Source organism: Cyprinodon variegatus, unplaced genomic scaffold, assembly GCF_000732505.1.
Source record: "Cyprinodon variegatus isolate N-32 unplaced genomic scaffold, C_variegatus-1.0 Scaffold422, whole genome shotgun sequence".
Lineage (NCBI taxonomy): Eukaryota > Metazoa > Chordata > Actinopteri > Cyprinodontiformes > Cyprinodontidae > Cyprinodon > Cyprinodon variegatus.
The window spans coordinates 508,900-536,208 of NW_015150875.1; the positions used below are offsets into that span (position 1 = coordinate 508,900).

At 39.3% G+C, this 27,309-nt stretch overlaps 1 protein-coding gene across 3 annotated transcripts in view; it reads left to right on the plus strand.

Annotated features, from left to right (window-relative positions):
• ube3d (ubiquitin protein ligase E3D) overlaps positions 1-19,802 on the plus strand; it is a 41,884-nt gene extending 22,082 nt beyond the window's left edge. The window contains exons 9-10 of one of the 3 annotated variants that reach the window (XM_015388397.1): positions 3,371-3,509; positions 19,478-19,802. In XM_015388397.1, coding sequence (XP_015243883.1) covers positions 3,371-3,509; positions 19,478-19,531 — 193 coding nt within the window. In that variant the 3' untranslated portion in view covers positions 19,532-19,802. Of the gene's footprint in view, positions 1-3,370; positions 3,525-19,477 lie in introns of those variants that run through there. The other 2 variants (XM_015388395.1, XM_015388396.1) reach the window with 2 other exon arrangements.
• The last annotated feature ends 7,507 nt before the right edge of the window (positions 19,803-27,309 follow it).

The following is a 27,309-nucleotide window of genomic DNA, read 5'->3' on the forward strand; positions in this document are numbered from 1 at the left end:
CAACAAAATTGTGGCTATTGAAAATACTGAGTGGCTAGTAGCCATTAGCCACAATGGCCAGTGAGCAATAAAGTTAATGTTAAGCTCTCCTTATAACATTAACAGTGTGTTTAATAAGGTCTGTTTTCAACAACATAAATGGGTCATCCAACCAAATCTGATTTTAAGTATTATTCTGCTTTTTCTCCTTAAGATTTAGAGAAAGCGTCCATTATCAGCGTAAACCACATCTGCTCGCAGGCTGTTAAGCTTCTTTTATAGCTGTTTTATTCACATAACCTTGAATATTAAAACCCACAGATGTCAGTTCATCTTGTAAACATATAAACCAACATTCTAAGAATGAGTTTGACATGCCTTTAATTTTTAAAGGATCATTCTTCATATTTCTTTGTAAAACTGAGTTTCTAGTTTAGCTCATATACAGTATTTAGCTTGAACAATGGGCATCATTACAAACAGGAGAAAACAAAGTTAAATAAATACTTTTACTCCAATGAATTAAATATTTATTTACTGTAAATTGTGCCACTGTGGGCCCTTAAATGATTTCTATTAAAGTCTGATCTGTGATTATGAATCACTACAAAAGGTTTCCACCCAAGCTATAAACTGTTGAGAGATGGTTAGAAAGGGATGGAGCATAGTTTTGAACTCATTTCTTTTAAATAAAATCTAAAGCAAATTCAAACTTTCTTACTCCTGTTTTTTTTAAATGCATTCTAATTGTTAAGTAGGGGTGGGTGATATGCACTTAAAATCTTATCACTTTATTGGGTGATATTCTCATGATAATAATAAAAGAATTACTTTCTATGAGAGCCCCACAATCTAAAAGGATATACATTTAAATGTGGCGTTTTCAGGACACCAGTTACATAAAGAAGCTGATTTATCTAAAAAAAAATATTAATCATATTCTACAAATTTGACAATGCCTTAAAAGTAAAAAAATGAAAGGAAAAAAAAATCACCCATTGTTTTAATAATGATTCATTCTAATGTATCATTTAGACAATAAACAAAAATGGCTATCATGAATATAAACTTATCACGATAACGAAACAAGACAGCTGATTGAAGGGGAGACATTTATTAAAGTGGCATTTACATTTATAGTGAATTGAAGTTAATAAACGCATCTAGATTCAAAAAGATTTTTTGGATTTTGTTTCTATTATCCCAAAAGATCCAACAATCAATTTGATTTGTTGCATCTAATTGATTAAAACGCAAAGATAATCAGATTTATTGCTGTAGATTTCATGCATGTTGTTGATTTTTCGCTGATGACTATTAATGAAATATCAAAAAGCAAAAGAGACGAACCTCAGTAAATCTAAAAAAGTGACCGAATATTTAAGACATACACTTTCTCAATTGTTTAATATATAAATCCAGCGTTGGAATCTAAAATTGAATGATGACCACATCTCCAGGCTATAATAACCCCTATACCAGTCATGGCTTCATCATTTCTCCTTAAACTTTTCCTAAATGTCATCTCTTCCTCCTACTTTCCTGCAGGTATAACCGACTCTTCCATTTCCCCTTTTGCATAATTTACCAGCATCCTTCATCACTCACCTCTGACAGTTTAAATGAAATGTTATGCCTGGGGAGCTGAATTCCCTAGTGATGACGGACTTACTATTTGGGATACAGTGGGATGCAGTCGGCTGCAGCCGTAGGGGGGTTACAGTATGTCTTGTTTAAACTGCCAATAATTGGCTGGAGAACCAGTGAGCTGGGGCCTAAGTGCATTCCTCTTATAACCTACCGTAATGGAGTCATCTCCTTCTAATGCATTTTAAAATTGCATTACTATCTGATTTATTTATTTGTTTTGAAATTTATTGAGATGTCATTTGACCAAAACAAAGAAATGCATGATGATGATACATTTTTATATCTAAAACTCCTATCGGGGAATAAACAGCATCATGAAGACCTAGAAAGGAAGAGTTGTTATGAAGTCTAAATCATTGAATCCCAAAGCCTGGAGCTAACTATGACCTCAGCAGGTTTTATAATGCTCAGAAATTTAAACTAAACGCTAAACATTGCAATGATGAAGCTTATTTGTGTGTTTAAGGATATTAAAGCATCACAAAGAAATACACAAAACTAATGATGATGCTGCTTTTATTACTAGAACACCAGTGGGGAATATGTTTATTGGCTAATATTTATATTTCAACCAATAGTTTGGGTTCAGACTCCATTCTAATTCTTTTTTGTTTAGTCAGAAGCCAATTATATTGAGAACCTCTAACTAAAACAAAGGTTTGGTTATAAAGCTATAGCCTAAACATAGAACATAACACAGATCACTGTTCATTCATTCACCTACCAGAGATTTGCTCTGCTGAAACAAAGCCACGAGAAGCTTTGGTTTTGTTTCCTAAAAACCATGCATGCTAGACTACTACCACTTCACCTCACCTTGAACACAGCGGTCCCCATGGGAAATATGCTGCAGGAATGGATTCCTAATGCAGATACAGGAAAGCCTGTTAGAATGGATGAGATGATGGATGGAGTTAAATACGCAGCATTCCTGGAAGAAAACCAATCAGAGATTGATTAAGACTTAAGACCGGTGCAGAGCGTCCGCATCCAAATAGGCCAGAGACTTTAAACATACCGAGCTACACGTATGATCGCTTAGATCAAAGCGTAGCCATGGTTAGAAAGGCCTAGTCAAAGTCCAGCTGAATTTTTGGTGTGTCTTGATGCTCACCTTCAGATTTTAGCTGATGTGATGATCTGTCGTTCTGCAACCAGAAGTACATCCTGATTGATGTTAGTTGAAGTGTGCTGTAGAAAATGGTATAAAAATATTTATATTTATCTTAATTCTTAAAGTTTACTAACCTAAATGGTGTAAAATGGTTAAAAAAGGACCTTGCTGACAAAATTGATGATTACATCCTTTCCACCAAAACATGACTGCTGTTTTTATTTATCTGTTCATCTTACAGCAATAAATCCATAATAAATCTGCAGGAAATTTGTCACATGAAATACTCTATGCTATAAAATAAATCACAGTTTTTGGACGGTTGAGATGAGGTGAAATGTAAGAAACTTAAGGAGGTTTGTATCTGGAGCCACAGACCCTCTGAGGAGTTGCACAGAGGGCCACAAGCCCCCCAAAATGGAATATGTGGACACCTCAGAGCCAAATTCCTTCCCTCTTTCATTCTCCTTTCAGCTTTCATTGTTTTTCTTTATTTCTTTTCAGGAATATTTTTAATGATCCTTAGTTTAAAATCCAGTTATGTCCCCTATTTTCATGGAATAAATATGCAAAAACACAGTAGCCATGGTCTAACGCTGGTCTCCTCTGTGTGTTTGCTGTTTACAGGATTGTGACGAGTTGGGAGGCCAACTGCATCGGACACCCTGTGGTCCTTCCCATGAAGGCGTGCGAGGAGCTGCTGCAGGTGATGGAAGAAAGCAACTCCAAGCTTCCTGCATCCATGCGCCGCATGAGGTCTTACGAGGTGAGGCATTTATAGTATCTTGTGAAGCCTCCGATAATGACTGCAGCATGCAGCGGCTTGTCATCATCAGGGATTTCTTTCAGGCTTATCAAAGTTTTTTTATCCTGAATCAGTGTTTTAAAACCAAAGAGGCGCTCTAGGTCCTTTCCTTGATCTTTACCTTTCTGTAAAAAGCTTTATAAGCACATTTTAGCTGACAGTAATCACTCAACTCACTCCGTTTTAACCCACAGAAGCTTGTTTTTTTGTTGTTGTTTTTCTTTCTGCACTCAGCAGTGCTTGACAGTGTTTTCATCTTGTCTTAATTAATTTCATGATTCAGAGGTTTCATTTAGCATTCTTGCTGTAGGGATTATGTGCAGGAAATGTGAGATTTATCTTATTTCACTTCCTCTCCTCCTCTCCCCACTTCTAATTGTGCAAAAAATATGTTTCTCGGAGCTAGAGTTTCTCACTAGCTCCAAAGACGAAGACCCTTTGGACTTGATAATGGGAGGTGTTCAGTGTGCTGACATCTCTTCTCTCAAAGCTGTTTTAAGCTTTGTAACGGGGGATAATTAGCACTATTATCCTTAACTTCCCGCTCAGAGCATCTGGAAAAGTAACTCCTACACTTTGAACAAGTTTCCTTTTTGCCGATAATAAAAGGTAGACTGGATTCTTGCCCGAGAATATCGCCCAGGTCTGAAATATGAGGGTTTGGCTGAAGAAAGTAAAACTTTTACTTTGAAATGTTAATATTGCATCTACCAGAGTTAATGCAATAGTTATAGTTGATCAATTTAAAGAATATTAAGAATTGATTAAGTGAATTTTGTTTAAATATTGTTTCAAACAAAGAACATCTTTTGTCAATTTAAAATCCAAGACAGAAATAAAACTTTGAAAAACCTTTTAATCAAATAGAGTTTTGAAGGGGAACTTGTTTTTCATATTTATTCTTCAACTTTTATCCTTTTCAATTATCATTTTACAGATTTAATATTTATATTATTTCTGTTTTTCAGTTGAGTTTTCCAAACTGCATTCTTCTCTCTTCACTTCTGGGGCAGGTTTTCCTCTAGAATGAGGAGTGAAGATGCATCTCAATTGGTCTGAATTCACTCTAGCAACATTTTTATCTGTCAATGTGAAGCCGGGCATACACTGTGCAATTTTTTTTTTAAAATCGTTGCACACAGCTACAGCTCACACTGGGTTTTGTCGTACAGTGTGAGTTCAAAGCTCATGATGTATGTTCTCACACGTTGCGATCCGACGCTCTGATGCAATCTACCTGCTCACACTGTACGTCTAAAAACCACGTCGGGCTCAGCTCCGCAGTGAGTGGCGCTACTCGGACTGGTCTATCCGAAAGCCAAACAAGTAGAGAAGGAATATAAAGCTCACTAGAGAGAAACGCGCTGCCTTGGCAATTTGTGCAATTTTGTGCTTAAATCTCTAAAAAGAAAGGGCGACGACGTATTTGGAAAGAAGACATGGCTGAGCAAACGTGGCTACTATGGTCTGTCAATTTTACAGAAAGAACTCCATTTCACTCGCACCCCCGCCATGCTTCTGTGTTTACATCTGAGAGGAAGAAGAAGAAGAATCCTTGTTGCCCACTGAGCAATTTGTCCATGACGGCCGACTGAATTTGAAACGTTTGATTTTCTCCTGACCTCACGATTCCTGATTTGGAGATGGTTGTGAGAGGCTGATCGCCCCTCGTTACCCCCTCTGCACTACATGACGATCAGGCTGTAGGTTTTCCCGATCAAAAAATTTTCGCACGACTGGAAAGTCGGCTCAAAAGGGGCAAAAAAATCGTACAGTGTAAGCCCGGCTTTATGGTCGTGGGAAAAAATCGTTTTGGCGATATATCATGATTTTTGGTTGCCCAATATAATATCAATCTTTCAGTATCTACTTTCGATTTTTTTATAACGAAAAACCATTTACCTAAAACAATGAGGGAAAATGGGCTACATCTGCTCCATTCTGGCAGATAGCGCTGTGGAGCCCTTTCGCTGTGCAGCGCAGCGTCATATCTGTAGTTGAGGCAGTCACATTGGTAGACATTGACTCACTATATCTTCTGATGAACATATACAGCACTCGCTTTTTTATTTTAATTTAATTTTACAACAGGGAAAAATATTGCAATATATAGTGATATTGCAATATCATGATAATATCGTATCAGGACCAGGGCATGTGAATGGAGCGACGCGCCGTGCAATTCCCGCTCCCCGCTCATGAGGATGTTCGCTCATTCGCTCCGCCGCTCAAAGTTGTGCTAGGACACTGTGTTCTTACCTTAATTTTCCTGCTGCTCCGGCAAAATCGCTCCACGCTCGCTCACATTTTCAGGAGAAGGCTTTTTCTGACATTTTTCCTTCATGTAGTTATGCACTGGGCCCTGGGACACACGTCGTTTGATTTTATGATGTGACCGATACATGTGTATTGTCTAATTTAACTGGCTGTTAAGTTATCACACTTTTTCCCAGCTGTGAACGTAACACCTCGCTCCATTCATGTTGCCCCGAGTTTCTTATTTAATTATTATTTCATTTTACTAGACTACATTAAAAAAGGTCACTTTGGATCCCATTGCAAATTAGATAATAGCGTATAATGCATGTATGCGATCCATTTTCAAATGGCTCTTACCACAACAATTACTTTATGTAATCCCACTCTGTGTTGTTAAGTATAGTTAGTGTATGTTTTTATATTTTATCCCACTTCTTATCACATAATATGCAATCCTTGTCTCGACATCTTTCATTGCCAGCTGAAGCAGATGGATAATAGGGCATCTCAAATGTAACCTCGAGGCAGTGAAGAAGGTGTTTATCATGTTTTCTGCATTGGCTGTAACCGCATCCACTTCCATCTGCGACAGCGCAGGTATATCTTCCTCCTCGTTGCATTCAGCACTGCTGTTACCTGTGGTCATGCAGTCAAACATGTTGAAAAATATCACACTTAAATCAAATAAATGTTAATTTACAAATTTTATATTCCAACATTTTTAATTGACGTTCGGTGCGAACTGGAGCGAAGCAAAATCCTCGCTCCACCCTTTAAATTCAATTCAGTTTTTTTCAATGGCGCCAATTCACAACACAAGTCATCTCAAGGGGCTTTACGGTTCACCCGATCATACAGTCAAATTGATTCAAATATTTCAATCTAAGCAAAACCAGTTGATTGCATTGACTCATGCATGCGTTTAGCGACAGTGGAGAGGAAATCTCCCTTTTTAACAGGAAGAAACCTCCAGCAGAACCAGGCTCAGTGTGAGCGGCCTTCTGCTGAGGCCGACTGGGATTCAAGGAGACAAGCCGAGATTAAAAAAGCAGCTGTAAAAGGCGGCCCCGTCCAGGAATAACGTGGCCAGGCAGACGAGCTTTGAGCCACCTCCCATGTCAGAGGATCGAGAGAGCAAATCCAGCCAGTCACGATCAGAGAAACAGGACTACACTGAAAAACAGGCAGATCTCGAGCATGTATAAACAAAAGTGTTGATGGCAGCAGCACAGCTGATATTTCTCTCCAGGATGGAGTCACAGCCAAACAGGAACAGATGAAGCTACAATGAGAAAAAGCAGAAAGAGCAGAACATTAGAGATTTAACTAACAGATTCTCCTTTGAATTGAAAACCTCTCTGCGCTCTACCTATTGTTCTTACACTCCGCTCCACGCTCCGCTCCACACTCCGCTCCACGCTCCGCTCCGCTCATATGCTCTGATCATGACCCAAATATCGTGACACGTATCGCATCGCCACAGCCATGCCAATACTCTCCTTCTGTCAATGTTGGCGTATACACAGAACTTTTATGTTGGGCTTGAAGCAAATTAAAAGTTAGATAACAAAATCAGAGAAAACACTACAGTTACTCTCAAAAGCTTTTTTTATTAAATTGTTTTTCAATGTTTCTTTTCTTAATTGCATTTCTTCCAAATTTCAAACTTTTTTTTTTTATCACCATTTACAAAAAATGTTTTTAGCTTGAAACTACGAGAAGAAAATTCCTTCTATGTAACTAGGAAGTTTAAGCTTTTTTTTTTCTAATAGACAATGAACGAAAAAAAAAAACAAATTTTGCTTCGTTTAGTGTTGGAAACGACAGACTTTGGGTGTTAAAGGTGCTTTTTTTGCCCAAACTCCATCCTTAAGAACCTGGCAGTGAAGTAACGAAGTGGCAGCTTTGCACAATTAGTAGTTATCTGGTTGCAGCATCGGTTTCCATCCCTGTAGCTCATTATAAATCAGTCGTACCTGCTGCTGCCTGATATGGGGGTCTTTTTTTGGAAGTCTGGCTCTCTTTGCTCTGCATGTTGAATAGAACATGTCAGCACTTCATGGCAGCAGCCCAGACAATGCGTCTACAACCCGAGACTCTAAATTATGTCAGCTTTTCCAGTCTTTTTATTTTTACCTAACTACTTCAGGGACGTAGAGATCGAATCCCCTCAAGGTTTTCTCCAAGGTATTATTTTTTGGGGAAATCATTAAACGGTATCCTGATGCATCATTAGTTGTGATGTCCACAGACTAATTGGATCGTGGTTCAGCTGGTGTTTAAAGCTCTCATACGAAGCCAAAACTCCTCCAACCATCATCAACACCAGAGAGAGCAGGACTTCTCATCTGAAATTTGCAGTTTGAACAATTTTTTCCTTTCCAGGCATCAGCTTGGCTAAAGTCACCCAGCAAATTAGACAAAGACCGTTTTAGCAAAGAAACAGATTTATTTTTCTTCTTTCACTTTTCTGACACTTATTTTTTTTTTCAGAAAGTACAAAACTACAGTAGCTCAAGGTTGCAGATATATCGTCTAACTCGTCTTCTTATAAACAAATCTTAAGCCAGAGTTGATTGAGCAGAAAGAACAGCTCTTCTTTCAGTTGTTTTTCAAATTAAGGTTAATGCAAAATATTGCATTAATGTGCTGCCAAACACAACACAGCGATTTAATAGAGTAAATGATACAAAAACAATCCAATGAAAAACAATTTGCAAAGCTCCGTTGTGATAATTGCTTTCTGAAATGGAAAAAGACTGTAGAAGGAGCAGAGTACATTATCAGCTATAAAAAGTGAGATGTATCTTGTTATTTATTATTATACCAGAATATAATTTTTGACAATCTAGAAGTGTTTGAGTTAAAAAGGGGCATTTCAAAGTCTTACAGACTCCTTTTCTACCTACAGTATGAATTACAAAGGTGGAACAGGAGACTGAACGACGCTCTTAGAGGCCAAATGGGAAGATGGATCAGTTTGAGTGGACTAGCTGAGCTTTTGATATAAGAAAGATGGTCAAAAAGCCACTTTTTTCATTTCCTTAATGTACTATAAAACATTTTAAACCAGTTTATAATTATACATTGCAATACGTTTGTCCACAGCTGCTTTTTAGTTTGTATACTCATTTCTTTTTAAACTGTAATATTCTCTATATGCATAGATACCAAGGAGAGAATATTAATCATTAATAATACAGTTTAATTAACTTTATTAAAGCTTTATAGTAAACAGAAAACCAACATTTTCAGTCAGGTCAGTGAAATGGATAAATGCCCCTCTGGGGCTGGAGGGATTTTTATTGTATGTAATGACTTTAAGCTGCAGGAAAATGGCATCATTTCCTTTCTTGGATTGTAAAAGGAGCTACAGTATCGAGATGTGCAAACACTATGGCATTTTACACATATTTAATCAAGGTTGGTCTAGTTCCTTTCAGCAAATATAGATGGGTTTGAAGTAAGGCATTAAGGAGTTGTGATTTTTCCACCTCGACTATTTGATAGCAGTGCGACGCCGCAGAAAATTACGCCTTGCTGCAGTGACAGTCCTTGTTATATCATGTCGAGCTGTTCTTTCTAAACACAGGGTGAGGTCTACTAAGCCCATAGAATCATCTACCGTAATAAGAGACGTGTTTTACCTACCACACATCGCCATGCAGGTCCACACCTGCCGAGGGAAGCCGGCAACTCTTAGTTGGCCTAATAAAGTTGAGCAGTCGAATTTTTGGTGAAAGCCCTACTCTAAAGAAGAGGTAGACCGATACGTCGGCTAGTCAGCATTTTTGGCCAATATTATCAGTTTTGATTGGTTTCGCATTTGGTGGATACCTGCTGTGAGGGACCGAGCCAACCAAAATGGGTTTTATTTCCGCAAAGTAACAATAATCCAAACAAGAATTACAGGGCCCTTAAAATAGGTCAAATTAGGAGATTAACTTAGCGCATAAAAATCAAGGTTACACATAACAAAACCTCAAACTAACCACACAAAGAAAACTGACCTGACACACAGAAAACAAAGGGGACTTAAATACTGGCTGATCAGACCAGACTGACACATTGAGGAAGAGGTAGGGAGAACATCTACACAAATTTAACAAAAACTAACTAAACAGTTAGTTTAAGGATTAAGCTTAAATTATTATTACTAAACAAAATTAACAAAATGAGCAAATCACAAAAGCAAAATAAGAGATTATGCAGCATATTAAAAATGTGGAGTCCATGGTCTTCCCCCATACTTGAACTCCAGATGGTACCACCCAATCAGTCAGTGAGTCTGTCAGTCAGAGTGCTTTGCATTATCTCAGTTGACGGTACTCCCACAACAGCAGAAAAGAAAGCACAAACAATATTAAGCATTGGACAAAATTAAATGTACAAAAGTTAACCAAATGTGCGTGCTACAATTGGAACTAATGTCTTCTAATATTGTCAAAATAAAATAAACAAACCAACACATTTATACTACTGTGTGTTAAAACTTAAAGTGAAAAAGTGGTTACTGACCATCTGACCATCCCCTGCATCCATTTGTCAAAACATCAGTGCGTTCAGGAACGGACCATATGAGGGGCATGCATTGGTTGATATCCATTAATAATATTTTGTTTGGTTTCTTAAATAATCTTTCTTTTTTTTTTGTTTAAAAAAATTTAAACTTTTGTTCAAACTGAGATCTGTTTAACATCTGCTGTTGTTTTATTACTATCATATAAATGGAGGAAAAAAATATCATCTTAAAAAAAACAAAAAAACTCGCAGCACATTTTTTATTTTTAACTCTTTTTTTTTCACGTGCAGACTTAAAGTTAACAATGGCAAAAACATAATTTTCCTTTAGTATGGATAGCCTTCCAAGTTAGTATTATATCTGGATACAGTGTTTGATTACCCTTGTTTTTGACAGCCTTACCCTCCACAGCCTATCCTCTCAAAGAGACATGATGTCTGCTGTGAGTTCTGTGTTTTTAGTGAATTTTTTTAGTTTAATTGAATAGCCCAGCCTGTGGGTTGCTGCTGTCCCCTCTATCAAACGCTCAGGTAGTGAAAGGGAGTATAAGTTAGATCCAGTTCTTGCTCTTCCTTCCTCCCACACACCCTCCTCCATTAATCTCCTCATCACTCCCACTCAGATGTTAGAACCTGAGTGATTTACATGAGAGAGTTGAGCAGGTGCATCACCTCTGCCTGGTCTTAGTCCAGAGCTTCTTTGATTGTTTTTTTTCTCTCCGCCTTTTAATAAACGACCTCTCCCAACCTGCTGGCATCTAGAACAATTGTTCATGAGCTAATGTATAAAAGGAATTCATCAGCCGCGCTGTGGGTGTTTAATGCAGTACTGGGCCAGACTTCTCTGTTAATATGTAAAGCAGGGGCCACTTCCCTGTTTTGTTTTGCCTCATTTTCATTCCTGAAGCTGACTGGAAAGAAGAAACTGTCACCAATAGTAGATATTTATGATGATAAATAAGTGTTTATCACCTATTCTATGGCAGAAGAATAGTTTATTGGCAGACCAGCCTCGCCTTAGCAGGAGAGTGGACAGTGAAACAGATGTTGATAATGATGGCTCAGCTCTATCAAGTGTCCCTGGAAAGCATACCAGATTGCCAGGATGCTAGCAAGGCCAAGCATTTCACCATCTATCCAGGACAAGCTGAGTTTTTTTTTCTGCATAGAGCAGTAGGGTTAGTGAAATGATTATGGAAACCTTCTCCATCAAGCTCGCTACATACGGTTTCTAAGTCTGTGTGTTGAAGTTTGAAGGTCTGTAGCAATTGTCTCTGCAAATTGTCTCTGCAGAAAGTTTCCAGTTTGTAAGTTTGCATGGCCTGCCCCTTGGCAAAGTTCAGACCACAATGTCATGAGGTGCATCTGCAACAGTATTAAAGGCCGATTAGACTTCTGCAACCGCACACATCAAATGTCGCAAACCAGTTTTGCTGGTATGCTTCTGCACCATCGGTCTGGAATTTCTCGGCACGCACAGCAGTTTCCCGTCAAAGCGCAAGGGGGAGCCTATTCGAAAACTCACGAGAACTTTGCCGGATGGTCACTAGACTGGCCCCGGCGGGAGTGTTTATCTTCCAACACAACAATGGTGGGTCTGCAAGATATCATGGTCACGGAGATGGATCTAGAGTTGCTAGAAATTGAAGAGGAACAGGTTCTGTTAATGGAGTTGGCAAAAAGACAAAGGAAGACGCGTAGGTTGTCCATTGTAGTTGTTCCTCAGTTTTTAAAAATGGCGCGCCCCGGCCCCGAATCGAGAAGGACGACCACACAGAAAGCCATAAAGGAATACCAAAGACCAATCACAGCTGCTTTTTGTCTGCAGACTTCCGCTTGAGGTCTGCGTGGGTTTGCGACCGTCCGATGCATAGTCAGGATTCTTTTTGTGGTGTGATACGTTTGCGTTCTGCAAAGCTGAAGTCTGTATTTTTGTATTATTAAAATACACTTTGTGTACATCCCTCTCATATGCTTGTAGAGTGTTTAATATTTGATGTTTCCCTGCTTTGCAAAAAAGTTCAATAAAAACAAATAAATAAAAAAAATAAAAAATACACTTTGAATAAGGACATTGTTTAACCGCACAGTCTGTAATTCTGAGTGTTTTTTTTGCGCATTAATAAACCACATTTTGATTAAGGACAATGTTTAACCACATGGTTTTTATTTTATAACAGTAGGGTAAGTGGCAATGGCCACTTTATTAGTATCATATTTCATCATGGATAAAATAAGTGTAAAAGCAACCCATGATTATAGTTAGTTTAAAAAAAAAGTTCATGGTCATATCATCTTTTCGTCTCCATTATTTTAAAGCTTTTGTCGCTTATATTTACCGCTCAGAACTGTTACATAATTTAATTTTACTATTTTTTTTAAATGCATGTCTTCAATAATAGTGCGATTGATTAACAATAATAAATTGAAACCATTCATTGAAAAGTTTTTTTTGTTAATTTGTACAAAAGCATCTACTTCTAACTATTTATTTATTTATTGCAGTAGAATCTTAATTATATTAGCGTTGGTTCTCCATACTTAAAGGCAGTGGCTCCCAACCTGGTCCTCAGGGACCCCTGCCCTGCATGTTTTAGTAATGTCTCTGTTCCAGCACACCTGATTCTAATGAGGGCTCCTCTTCTGCAATCAAGTGCTGCAGAATCCTGCTAATCATCCATTCTTTTCTGGTGGGTTTCAACAAGGAGACACTAAAAACATGCAGGACAGGGTCTCCGAGAAACAGGGTTGGGAACCACTGCTTAAAGGTCTTTGTTAAAAGATACAGTGAGCAACATATTAAAGGCGGTTTGGATCAGATCCATAACTTCAGGTCACGTCAGACACACCCACTGATAAAGTATCATGTTATTACTGGCCAGCCGCCCTATTATCTCTTGGCAGTACTCTACCCATCTTCCTTTAATCAGGCTCCGCTTGTCCTCGCCCGTCTCGGTCGGTTTCTTCACATAATCGGAAACATTGTCTCTATTGCTTGCCAAATTTGAAGTGTGTTGATAAGAGCTGTGGATCCCAGCATCAAAGACTGAGATCATCACCTCCCTTTATCCGCCACTTATCATTGTCTCAACATCTTTTCTGCCCAGTCATTAAATAATGACTTGCGGTTTACGGTAACCCTTTGACTAAAGGAGCTCTTGTTCAGATGAAAAATGAAAGAAACATAATACAAGTTTTGAACAAAGTATTAGCTTAATTTGAGATATATGAAGGTTTTTGTCGGGCTAATGTTCAGAACTTGGTGCATGTTGATGCTCGGTTCAGCTTCTCTTCTGAAAAACTCTCCCGTGTAACCTGAGAGGGTTGGATCCATCACTTAGTGAGTCAAATGACCTGGACGACCACTTTACAGCTGTCTGTGCTCCCCTTAACATAACAGACTTAAACAACTTGTTGAAAACATTGGCCTAAATATGCTATTAACTCAAAAATTGCTGTTTGTGATGCATAAAAATAAATAATTACTTTAAAAATTATTCATCCTTTATTGTACTTTTCACTCATGGAGGTTGCCTTTTGTTTTTACCTGCAAAGTGCATGCTGGGTTGATATTTATTTTATATATATCCTCCAGCATTTGACTGGTGTAAATTTAGACAGTGTCACACGGTGTCACTACCACAAAGTTCTCATTAGCAGAGATATCTTTTAAAAACAAATGTATTCAACTTGTGATCTACTTTAGAGCTAACAGTATTAGCAGAAGCTAACGTGAAATCCAAATAATACTAGAAGATAATGAACAAGTATTTAAAGGGAATGAAGCATTTGTCAGTTGTTGTAACACATAATATCTAATATATCAGAGTAAATGTTTTGATCCATATGCTTCGATCCAAACCGTATGTTTTGATGCTAACCATACACAGCCTGAGTTAGAAACTGGAGCTCTTTGTCGCTTAGCTCTCCATCTGGGTTAGCATGTCCTAGCAGCAGCCGTACTAAGACCAGCTTCTTCGACCAACTCTTTCTACGTTTATTTAAAATAAACAGCTTACAGTATTTTTACTCAAAAGAGTTACATAGGCCCTTTTGTAACACTGATAGATATCAAGTGCTTTAGTTTGACCTAAGAAATAAGGTGAAATATCTCATATTATGTTATTAGATGTCTCAAAAGTTATGCAGATCAAACTAAGCTAATAGTTGTATTAATAACGTCTAGTGCCTCTAAAGGCTCAGACTTACAGTGAAGAGGAAAGTTCCATTTTAACAGGAAGAAACCTCCAGCAGAACCAGGCTCAGTGTGAGTGGCCGTCTGCAGAGGCCGACTGGGGTTAAAGGTGACAGAAGCAGAGATACAAAAGGCAACTATCAACCAGCTCCACAAGCAGCCCCGTCCAGGAAACACACAGCCAGGCAGGCAAGCTCCCAGCCAGCTCCCATGTCAGAGGATGAAAGAGTGTACATATAGTCACAGTAAGATAAGTAGGATTACACTGGAAAAACAGACCAAGCTCCACCATCTATAAACAAAGGTGTTGTTGACAGAAACACAGCTGATATTTCTTTCCAGGATGGTGTCACAGCCAAACAGGAACAGACCAGGTGAAGCTACTTTGATGAGGAAAAAAGAAAAGAGAGCATACATGTTAGAGGTTAAACAAACAAATACTTCAGAATTTGAGAATAGAGATACTGTAGAATGAAGCAGAGTGATGAAATAGGGGTCCCTATGTTCTCCAGCAGTCTAAGCCTATAGCAGCATAAATATAAAGATAGCTCAGGATAACCTAGGAACCACTAGTAAACCTGCAGATTGAGAGTGAAGTGCTCTGTTAGGAACATAAGGAACAATTAGATCTCTGATATCAGATGGAGCTTGGCCATTTAAGGCTTTATATGTGAGAAGGAGGAATTTAAATTCTATTCTGGATTTAGCAGGAAGCCAATGAAGAGAAGCTAGGATAGGAAAGATATGATCTCTATTTTTTATTTTCATCAGAACTCTTAAGTGCAGCATTTTGGATCAGCTGAAGGGTTAGTACAGTAAGGGTTACTACAGTTTGTGGACTTCCTTATAGTAAAGAATTACAATAGTCCAGCCTTGAAGTAACAAATGCATGGACTAGTTTCTCAGCATCACCCCTGGACAGGATATTTCTAATGTTTGCAATATTGAGCCGATGAAAGAAGGAAATTCTAGAAACCTCTTTGATATGGAATTTAAATGACAGGTCCTGATCGAAAATAACACCAAGATTTTTTACTTTATTATCTGAAATCAATTTAATCCCATCCAAATGAAGTGACTGACTAATCAGCTTCTTTTTCAAAGACTCTGGTCCAAAGACTATAACTTCTGTTTTGTTTGCATTTAGGAGGAGAAAGTTAAGAGTCCTCCAGGTTTTTATGTCTTCAAGACATGCCTGTTAATCTATATTATGGGTTAACTTCATCTGGATTTATAGACAGATATAGCTGGGTATCATCCACATAACAATGGAAATTAATCCAATGACTTTCACCAGAGCTGCTTCAGTGCTAAGTTGAGCTCACATGTTTCATTCTAAAACCTGAATTAAACTCTTCAAAGAGTTCATTATGGTGTCAATGGTCACACACTTGTTTAGCAGCTATTTTCTCAAGAATTGTAGATAAGAAAGGAAGATTAGATATAGGTCTATAATTTACTAAGTAAGTAACCTCATCCTTAGCCAGCAGTTTCAGGTAGAATGTGATGTTGCCTGTTCTGGCCACAGGCAAACATTTGACTATGGTCACTGGTCTCTTTAATCCCACAATTCTAAATATGGAGCTGCCAATTAATAAATTAGTGGGCTTCCACGTGGGTGCCTCACTGGGCAAGGAAAATAAGCTAGAAATGTGGATGGGTTGATGGTGACCAGTGGGCCAAGATCTGCGACTACGCATTCTGCATACCGTCATCTAATCGCCTGGCTGTTTAGGAACTATTGGAGGACCACTACATGGACATGTCCCCGGTCTGGGTGGCTCTGGGCTGTTGACTAGTGGGCCTAGTCTACAGTAGTAGCCATTCACAATTTTCTCACTTTCCTTGATGGGCCATTGGCTGGTCCTTGGCCAGACCCCTACAATTCCTTTTTAAACATCAGTCTTTGTACTAAAATATTCTTTCTGTCATAATTTGTGGACATTAAGATCTAAAGAGAAGCGTCATCTCCTGGTCAGACCCTGCAATTCAGTGAAAGGGTGGAGTCAGAGTAAAAAAAAAATGCACATCAGGAGAAGTCGAGGGGGCTGGAAGATGGAGGGGATATCGCTGGGTGCTGCAGGAAAGGGCCATTTTGAATGGCTGCTACTGCAATTCCTGGATGCTAAACAGCTGGAAATCGGGGCTCATACTCTGATACGCTTGAGTCCAAAGCTACAAAAATACTATACTTATTACACATACCATTATTACTAAAGGAGGCAGAGGATTAACTGAATATCTCTCTGATACAGAGAGCAGGAGAGAGGAGAGGGAGATTTCAAAAGAGTTGGAAAAACTCAGGAGAGAGAGAGAGAGCCTAGGCTAGCTAACCTTTACTACCAAAAATAAAAGTGCCCATTAGAAAAGTGCAGCAGTAGAAGCTTTGTTTTAAAGTGCTTCTGGACAGTTGAAGCACTTGATATGCTTCTTCTTCTTAAGTGGGTTCAGGAAAAATCAAAGGGCTAAAGCCCCTTAAGCATATTATGCTCAGTAAGTTAGACAAAGAAACCACCAGAAACCCTGAATTTCCCTTCAGTTTGTTTTTTACAGTTGTAAATGTATCTGAAAAACCTTTTTGTGCAGCTTTTCATACTAGTCTCATTGATTCCTTTAAGGGGAAAAAAGACCTACTGAGAAAGAGGGTTAGCCTTGTAACTTTGATGCCTGAACCAATCTTTCATCCAGCTGCTGGTATTCCCCAATGAAGTTTGCATGCTATGTTAATGGCAGCACTAACTTTCAGTCCAACCCTTGTCCTTCAAATTTTTTACAATAATACCGTAAAAAAAACGGATACACGTGTTGAATATGCCTACTCAGAATGAAGGGCAGTGTCTGTTTCTGCTAACATACATTAATGTTTTATTAGGGGTAACAGTTTTACTTCAAGAAAAAGTGCATGCATTGGCCTATAAGTAAAAAGTGGAATGTGCATGAATCAAACTCTGCTGTAAAGGCCTCAGAGGGTTGTTAGAGAACATCAGTGAACAAACAGCATCATGAAGACAAAGGAACAAAGCAGACAGGTCAGGAAGAAAGTTGGGCAAGCTTATTAAACAAGAACCCTGGACTCTCTGTGGAGTAATTAATCAGAGGAACCAATCCAGGCCCATAACTCTGTAGGAGCAGCTGAGATCTATAGCTCAGATGGGGGAATATGTCTACTATTAGTCATGCACTAAACAAATTCAGCCCCAAGGATGGGAAAGAGGAAGAAAACAATGCCTGAAAGAATACTATTAGATGTCCTGTTTGCAGTTTGTTGCAAACCTAGAAGGGGGCGGATCAGGTGAAATTTAATGGGAACTTCTTCCCCTACATGCAAGCTCCTACAGATCAGTATCAGAGAGCAGAAGGATGTTTTGCTAGATTGACGTCTGGACAGAGCCCATGAACTGAACACAGTCTTTAATAGGTTCAGGAATGAGCTCAGTATCCTTCTCCTGCCCATGGTGCCCCTTCCTTCACCTTTCACCTCTCTGTCTCTAGAAGTCAAGAGATGGAATCACAATATGTCACCAGGTCCAAATGTTTGTTTCTACGTTGTTGTTTTTTTACCAAAAGAAGTCTAAATGCTGATTTAAAACTAGGTCGTCTGCGTGTGTGTCGCAGTTAACGCAAATGCGCTTCCGCCCCTACTGCAGACACTCCGCTGCACCTCTCCAAAATTGTAGGTGACCGCAGACAGGAGGCCTCTGATTGGTCAAATCTACATCCGCTCTACACTATGCGTTTTTCCTCTTTGGTGCCTTACCGGCTTGTTTTGTTTGTATGCCATTGTGGAAAACGACTGGTGAAGATGGACCAGCTAGAAGAGCGAGGTGCGTGGAACGCTGGGACCCTTTTTCCACTTGGATCCCTGCTCTTTTTCTCCTTCATGTCCCTCCATTGTCAGACAAACTTGCCCCCACTTCCTCACCGCCTCGGCCGTATCTAGACCCACAGCTAGTTCGTGATTGTCCCTCTCACGTTGTGGCGTGAAATAACACAGCGCACACCACGCTTCAATATTGGGCATAAATCAAAAACATCTGCGACACACTGCTGCTGGAGGATAACCAGCCCTTAAGAAGAGAAAATGGGTGCATTTTGGTGCCACTCTTCTTTAATATGGGTTGGTTGAGTCCAACTTGCGCCATGGTCCCAGTCTGATCTGCTTCATCTCAGTTTATTCAGCTCAGTCGGACTGTTTAGAGCGAAGGACATGAATGCTAGAATGAACAGAACCTGAGCTACCACGTCTTAGAACATTGATGCTTCTCACTCAGACTTTTAACCTGTTTTCAAACTCAAACACAGAAATGGAACATTGTAGACATTTAAACCTTATTTCATCACCAGCGATATATAGTATGACTTTCTTTTTTGTATTAATCACAACAAACCTTTCTTTTCCTAAATCTAGTGTTTTTCCCCCTCCTAATAGATCAGCTCTCTCCTGTCATTATATCCCAGCTCTACTGTTTGGACTCTGGTTTCACATTCTCCCCTCTCATGGACCCTCAAGTAGCCATTTTGTATCATTTGTATGAATTTACAGCTGAGTGGTGAACAGACGTTGTCACGTGCATGGAGGAGACAAGGCCCTGAGTGTGGCAAATGCCCTCATCCATCTTCCCAATATTCAGCTCTCAGTGGAGCGCAGCCACGGTCTGCAGCAGGCAGACATCCAGGAGGAGCAGATGGAGGGAGAGGACGGCGCTGAGCACATTTGTTTCTCTGTGCTTTGTTTACCTCAGCATGTGGTTTTAAAGTTGGTCAGATCTCTGCCGTCTGCTTTTTTCGTTTTTTCCAAGATAAGGAAACAGATAGTTTGCTTTCCTAATAAGCAAGAGATGATGAGTTTGTTTAAGCTTTAAAGGAATATTTTTTTAAAAAGGCGTTGAGGAAGCAGACATTTAATTTTTACTGTGCTTTTTTACGAGCTTTCTGTGTTTGCTGTGTTTCATAGGTGGCGTACCTGAGATTGACATCTGAGGGGGAGTCCAAACCTTTCTGTCTGTGAAAAGGAGACAGCGTCCCGCTACAAAGGAACTTCTCAACCTTTTTTTTTTTCTGGCAACAGATCCATCTTAGTGTGCAATGTCAAAAGAATGTGATACCTGGAGCTTGAAGTGGTTTTCATGCTGGGACATGATGCCGCCAGGAAGTTAGCCCTGGAAATGTTACACTTTAAAGACTGAGCGTTTTTTCTAGGGTTGTACATTTCACTGTAATGATTGATAAATTTTGATGTGTTTGTACTATAACTACCCACATTTTTTTTCAACTAAATAATAAATAAAACCAGAAAAAATCCTCTCTATCTTGTTCATGCTTAAAAGGAATGCAGGAAGGTGTTGGGGGCATTGTTTTCACCTCCAGGTTATGCATAAGATGCTTTCTGTAACATGTATTTAGAAGTAGTTCACACCTTTTCATTTATTAACCGAAAAACATACGATTGGGCCTAAAATAATTCATACACTTTACAGGTTTAGGTTTTAAAGTTATGTTTAAATGGTACCCACACACTTTTTCTGACTAGAATCAGATAGAGAATCTGTAAAGCGAACTTAAGTTGGGTGATGTGAAAGAGAAAACCAAAGAAATCAAAATGTGTGAAAATGAAATAGCTGGGAATCATAAGGGGTTTTATTATTATAAAGTTAATAAACATTCCTCTAGCAATTAAACAGGACTAAATGATTTTCAACGTTACGTTTTTCTATTTAATTAAAACAACTTTGTTTAAATTAGTTTCTTTTATTATTTGTTTTTATTTATTTGATGCTAATGCTTTAATTGCACGTTACAAATAAGCCTCAGTCAAGAGAATTGTTCTAAAAAAACTCAAAGGAGATAATTCACATTTAATGTATTTGCCTGATGTGTGATGCTAATTTCTGCATTTGCTTGTCTGTCGGTCGAGCATGCAGGGTCTTTTAAATTAGCTGTAAATATCTAATAATTTCACATGCCGTTTGCACCCCTTAGCAACAGTAGTGTTTGCCCCTTTTCAGTCTTTTTTCTGTATTTTCTGGATATGTAAACTAAGAGGTGACAGCTTGTTTGCTAGAACACTGGCTATAAAAAGTCACACCAGCTGAGTAAAGTTTCCCGGTCTGTTGGTCCCACTGCTGGAGCTCCCTCTGCTTAAACAGCATCCAGTGCAAACCGGCCGTGCTTGAAAAGCAGTGCAGCACAAAATATGCGTGCACGTCTATTTTTACAAGGTTCTGGTAGGGAAATATCTACCACCAACGGCATGTCTGGATCTGCTCGATGCTGATGCAGCAAGTGACAATTACGTGTAAAGATACAAAGAGGTGCTGCACCCACCGAGGTGGCAAAACAAGGAGTGAATTAGATACTTAACCACATCTAACACTGAAACGTCAGGGGCTTCTCGTTTCTTCTGGGCCCTTCCTCCACAAGTGCAAATGAAGAAGGCTCTAAATAACCCATTCGTTTCAAGTCGGCTGAGCAGAAGGAGCAACGCCACATTACTGGCTGCTGCTGCTGGTGAATTGTACAAACTGACAGTCACCCTGAAGGCTTCTCCAGTTGCTGGCTCTCTTCTTTTCATGATAGACACCAGAAGCGTCAAATTAAAAGTTTGTGGCCAGCACGCTGCCATCTGCTGACACTGTGCAGCTCATTAGCCTTTTCATACAGTACTCTAATGAAAAACGTCAGCCTGAGTAAAGGTCTACTACACATCCTGCCGGAGTAATTACTTGCCCATGCTCGGAAGACAGTTTTTGCTTGGACATCTTTTATGTATTTGCCTGATGTGCAAAAGCAGCATAATGACTGCCGTACGGCATAGTTTCAATATATCTTTAGGTGAAATATCTTATTTTTGAATTATTTTTTTTTTTTGTTCTGTTCTCCCATGGAGAGCCAGAAACCACAGCCAAGCCTTGACGAGCCCCCAAGGGCCCAGCCAGGCAGTGTTTATGCCTGTTGGACTACTATGTGTTAAAAACAGGGGGAGGGGAGGTGTGTCCCCACCTCTCCCTCCCTAAACCATAAGTGTCTAAATGCATTGCAAATATCACAGGTGGGCATGAACACCTGAAGGAAAGCCTGAAAGCCTGACCCACCTTTAATGCCCTGAATATGCCAACCCTGATCCCCTACACGTGTCGGCCTAGAGCAGAGGTCATGGATTAGCGGACCAGGGTCCAGATCCACCTGCTGGTTAATCCGGACCCAACCTGATTTAAACATTTATAAATTACTGCATGTTGTCCGACGACAGTGTCTAAACGTCATTTGCGCAGCTTCTCCTTGTAATATGGTAAAGCCTTCTGGAGTCGGGACCAGGCTGCACGTGATACAAATTATCCAATGAGCTGCTGTCAGTCTGGGTTGCTGCTTCTAGCTACTTTCAGACACAGCAGGCAAACCTTTGGCAACCTGGGCGATGGGAAACAAGATGATGAGAAAAAGAGAGCAGAGAAAGTGTGGACTGCTGGAAGAACTGCTGTGAACTGGTGACAGTAAAGTGCAATGGCGTGCTCAAAGATGACCCTGCACATTTTGAGTATGTTTGGCTCAACCTACTGAAGCAGGATTCTTGGAAATGTTATGAATGATATTGACTAAGGTGTTTATTAAAACTGGGGCATGTGCCTTCACCAGGATGCAGAGATGGGAAGTAACGAAGTACAAATACTTCGTTACTGTACTCAAGTAGATTTTTCTGATATTTTTACTTTACTACTTATTTTTATGGTGACTTTTTACTTCTACTCCTTACATTTTTACACAAATATCTGTACTTTCTACTCCTTACATTTAAAAAAATTGGCTTGTTACTTTAGTTTTTAATCATTTCAATGGAGTTACCGTTATTATTTTTCACGTCATCAATACCAAATTCAATCTAATTGGATGGGAATCTACGTTGCATTTGACGCACCACTACAAGATGAATCGACAGATTCGGCGGTATTCATTGGCGGCAAATCATTGCAGCTTGGTGGCGGTGGCGTTAGCATAGTAGCATGGACGACGAGATGATTGAAAACGAACACAACGGAGATCTAGTCCTATTGGCAGACATCCATTTAAAATATAGGCAACGGCATGAAAAAAGTGGTTCCTACTTTTACTTTTATACTTTAAGTAAATTTACAAGCCTGTACTTTGTTACTTTTACTTGAGTAAAGAAGTTTAATCAGTACTTCCACTTTTACCAGAGTATTTTTTAACACAAGTATCTGTACTTTTACTCAAGTATGGAAAGTGAGTACTTTTGCCATCTCTGCCAGCATGGGAGGACCCACCCTGGCTCCCCAAGCTCCTGTGTGTGTGGTAGTGTGATAGACAGGTGAGGGGAAGCCACAGAGATGAGGAGCAAATAACTGGGGAAGAGGGTTCTCCCAGGGAGCCAGTTCCCTTACTGACCCAATAGGCACCCTGTCCCCCCTATTTCTGACAGAGGAGCTGAAGCATTTATCGTGCTTTTATCATTATCGAGGAATAACCGCCCAGTTTATGATGATATTGATGAGAGGTCATATCACCCAGCCCTACTACACGGTGATAATACTGTGACAGAGGGGCAAGAGTAAGAGTTCATTTTCTGATGTTCTTATACATTTTTGATTGCATCTTTCATTAAATCATTGAATGCTCAGTGGCACAGTGGGTAGCACTGCTGCCTTGCATCATAAAGGTTCTGAGTTCGATTTCCAGCCCATCCCCTTTCTGCATGGAGTTTGGATGTTCTCCCTGTGCATGCATGGGTTCTTTCTGGGTACCCTTGAATCCTCCCACATGACTGTTAGGTTCATTGACTTCTATAAATTCTCCTTAGGTGTGAGTGTGAATAGTTGTGCGTTCTGTTTGTCAATATGTTGCCCTGCAATGGACTGACGACCTGTCCAGGGTGTACCCGGCCTCTCGCCCGTAGACAGCTGGAGATAGGCACCAGCACCCTTCATGACCCCAACTGGGATAAGAGTGATGGAAAATGGATGGATGGATCAAACATTGATTCATTCATTAGTTTATTCCTTTAAATTTGGTAAGTGGTCACAGGTATAGTTTAAGTCACTTTTTGCCATCTGGTGTGAATCTTGACTGATGACTTTCATCTTTTCAATCTACCTTCAAGCAATAGTTGCTTCTGTTCAGTTATTTTTAGTTGTCTTGACAAAAAAAAACAAAAAAAAAACACTAAAGAGTGGCAACAGGTCCCATGGTCTGGTTACAGTCTCGAAGATGCGGCTCAGATTGCTTGTCAGTTGTGACCTCACAAATCCCCAGAAATTCGATCTTCCAGTCGACATCAATCTCAGGCCAACATTGATTTCAGATGATAAAATCCAGACTAGGGTATGACACTTGGAGGAAATTTATCTCATCTTCCTCAGAAAACTATCAATTTCTTCAACGAATTGCAAGAATGAACCAAACATTTAGTTTTTCAAGTGCTACATGGTAAGAATAGAGAGAACCTGCGAGGTCACGAAGCGATATACCCTGAGGATTGTCCATGTTTGTGTAAAACTCATTAGGTGCCATCCAGTCACTCCAGACTTTCAAGCTGAAAATTTTGTCTCAACCCAATCACTGAAACAATCACTAAACCAGCAATGAGATTCTCGGAGCGATGTTCCTGGAGGGGCCAATAACTTTGCTGAGAAAATTAAATAAACTGTCAACAGCAAACATATTTTAAAGGTTCCTTAGAGGTTTTTACAGAGAACCAAACTTTGGTCGGCTGGATGAGATTCAATTGTTCTTTAATTTACTTCCCAGAAGCAAACTTTTCTACTTCACCATTGTGGAGATTTCAAACGAAATGCTCTGCTCACCTCTTGCTTTCACCTGCCTCCTCTGTTGCTTTTCCCCTCCCATTTAAGACAAATGTTTAGTAAAACCCCACATGACACCACAAATATGGAATGATCACGTCCAGGAGCTCGCAGTGTGGTTTTCAAATTGGATTTTCCAGCCCTTTGCCTTTACTAATGTGTTTGATATTATTTTTGGATTAAGTGAGACAGTGAAGTGTGAGATTACAACATGACCAGAGTAGAAAGAGAGAGATCCTGTTGGGAGAGGGAGGTCAAGCCATAAAGCTTGTCTCATCTCTGGAAGGAAATGAGGCATTAGATCGAGTTCCTGTTTCAGTCACCCAGTCCTAATGGGTCATCTATCCAGTCATTTTGAGAAAGAAGGATCACAAAATGTTTTCTGTCGCCGTTTCCTGGCAAACACCACAAATACTTCCTGGAGGAGAATTTTAGAAAGAGTTCATCAGGGTTAATCATGGTTTAGTTGTTCCCTCGTTCTGACTTTGCCCTTTGATCCATTTGTTGTATTTTCTGTATTTTGTTGTTATTTCTTTGTTCCTAATTGCTTTGCTAATTTAGAAACCAATCAACCATACTGTATTCATTTCAAAACATTTCTGAGTACTATTATATAATGGTCATGCTTGGCTTAAGACTTAAGGTCAGGTATGGAATATAAGGAATAAAGTGAGTTGAACAAAATCCAAATTTTATCGTCTCCAATAATTTATCAAAGTTGTTTTAAATAGAAAGCCCGATCAGTAAGTTCAGTTCAGTTTAGTTTATTTCTATAGCACCAATTCAAAACACATCTCATCTCAAGGCACTTTACAGTTCATCAGATCATACAGTCAGATTGATTCAAAGTTTTTTATCTAAGGAAAACCAGTTGATTGCATTGACTCGAAGGCAACCCCTCACACTAGGCATGCTTGTAGTGACAGTGGAGAGGAAAAACTCCCTTTAAACAGGAAGAAAACTTCAGTAGAACCAGGCTCAGTGTGAACGGCCATCTGCCGAGGCTGACTGGGGTTCAAGGAGACAGTAGCAGAGATACAAAAAGCAGCTGTTAAAGGCGGCCCCGTCCAGGAAACACACAGCCAGGAAGACGAGCTCTGAGCCAGTTACCCTGTCAGAGGATGAAGAGAGCACATCCAGCAAAGAATAACCAATGGGTCATTATTTATAACTACAACTAAAATGTCTGCAGTGATTTAATGAATTTAGCGTTAATAGGTAAAAAAATAAAAACAATATTTTCAGTGATATCACGATCACTGAGTCTGGGAGCGGCCATTTTTTCCCAAATATAGTAACACCTCACTCCTGACATCTTCCAGCAGTGACGTCATTGTGCGGTAAGCCTAGCCCCAGTCTCCCCACTTTACAGGCAAAATCAATGGGAACTAATAAACACATCTGCATCAACAACAATTGCAACTGCAATCAACAACAATTATTTAAGATTTCGAGAGGCCTTTCCCATTGAAATTCAGCAGGGCTATAGTTAAACTGACAATGCCCGTGCATGGCAGTTGGATGTTGTAATAAATCGGGCAAAAGTGAAAAAAATTGTGGTTATTTCACCTTTCCTGATGATCCTTCATGGGTTCGTCGTTGGATTGGCAACTTGAAGACGGAGGAATCTGTTACTCTCTGCCTCTCATAGTGCACTGGTCGTCACCATCATGGATAATAGTGCATTTTGACAAACATCAGATACAGCACTGGGACTTGATCAACAGCCGATACCGCACCGTGACGTCACAAACCTGTAGGCGACAGTAGTGTTCTTTGACAAACATGGATGCCTCGAGTAAAATACATTCAAATGAAATTACTATTATTGAAAAAAACGATCATTTATTAAAAAGAATGTAATAATTTCATACTTAAAGTATTTTCAGAAGTTTTTATTCTGAATTTGACCAGACTTTTCCTTTAAGCAGCAACTACTGGTAAACAATAACTAAATCATTGGCGGCCAAGTGGCCCTAAAGCTTGAGGTCTGATCTAACATATTAGCTACTGAAGCACAAACTGCTGAAAATAAATAAGTCAATGGGTGTTCTGATAAAAACACACAGAAAAATCTATTACCATTAAGGCCATAAGGCATCAGGCATACAGTATGGGTGGGCGGTAAGCCAGCTGATGCTTTGAATAATCTTCAGATAACATTGGTCCTGCAGTTCATAGGCTGCAGTTAACTGAAATATGAAATCTAACTTAGTCAGTTTTTCTTGAGCAGGTTATGAGACAAATTTCCAACGGAATAAGATGATCTACATTTAACTTAGGAAAATACAACTCTATTCAAGTACCTCAGATCTAATTATCATATTTTAAGCTAAAAAAGATTTTAAGACCTTTTCACTTATTTAGATCAGTGTTATCACCCCCCACACACACACACACACGTTGTGTCACCATATCCTTGTGGGGACCTTCCACTGACTTCCATTCATTTCCCACTAATTTATATGGCCTAACCATGACCCTTGCCCTAACCCTAACCATTACCGACACATACCTATCCCTAAACCTAACCTAAACCTAATTCACACCTTAGTCCCACACACACACACACACACACACACACACACACACACACACACACACACACACACACCTCCACAGTAGGTTTAGTCCAGCACCACCATTAATTAAATTTTGTCTCATACCTTTAGAAAACCGTATTTTGTAATTGGTGCGGCCGATCTTTGGCTTTGCCACAACAAAATAAGTTTTTAGGCAAGGCAAGGCAAATTTATTTGTATAGCACAATTCAGTACAAAGATAATGCAAAGTGCTTTACATGATTAAAATATAGGAAAATAAAACAGAATCAAAGCAAGTAGGAGAAAAAATAAAAAATGGAGAAACACAAAAAGAATATAAAAAATATTGGACTAAAGAAAAATTAAAAAGTTGAACTAATGATGTTTCAGTTGAACTGTTTAACTAGAACAGTCGAAGGCAATCCTAA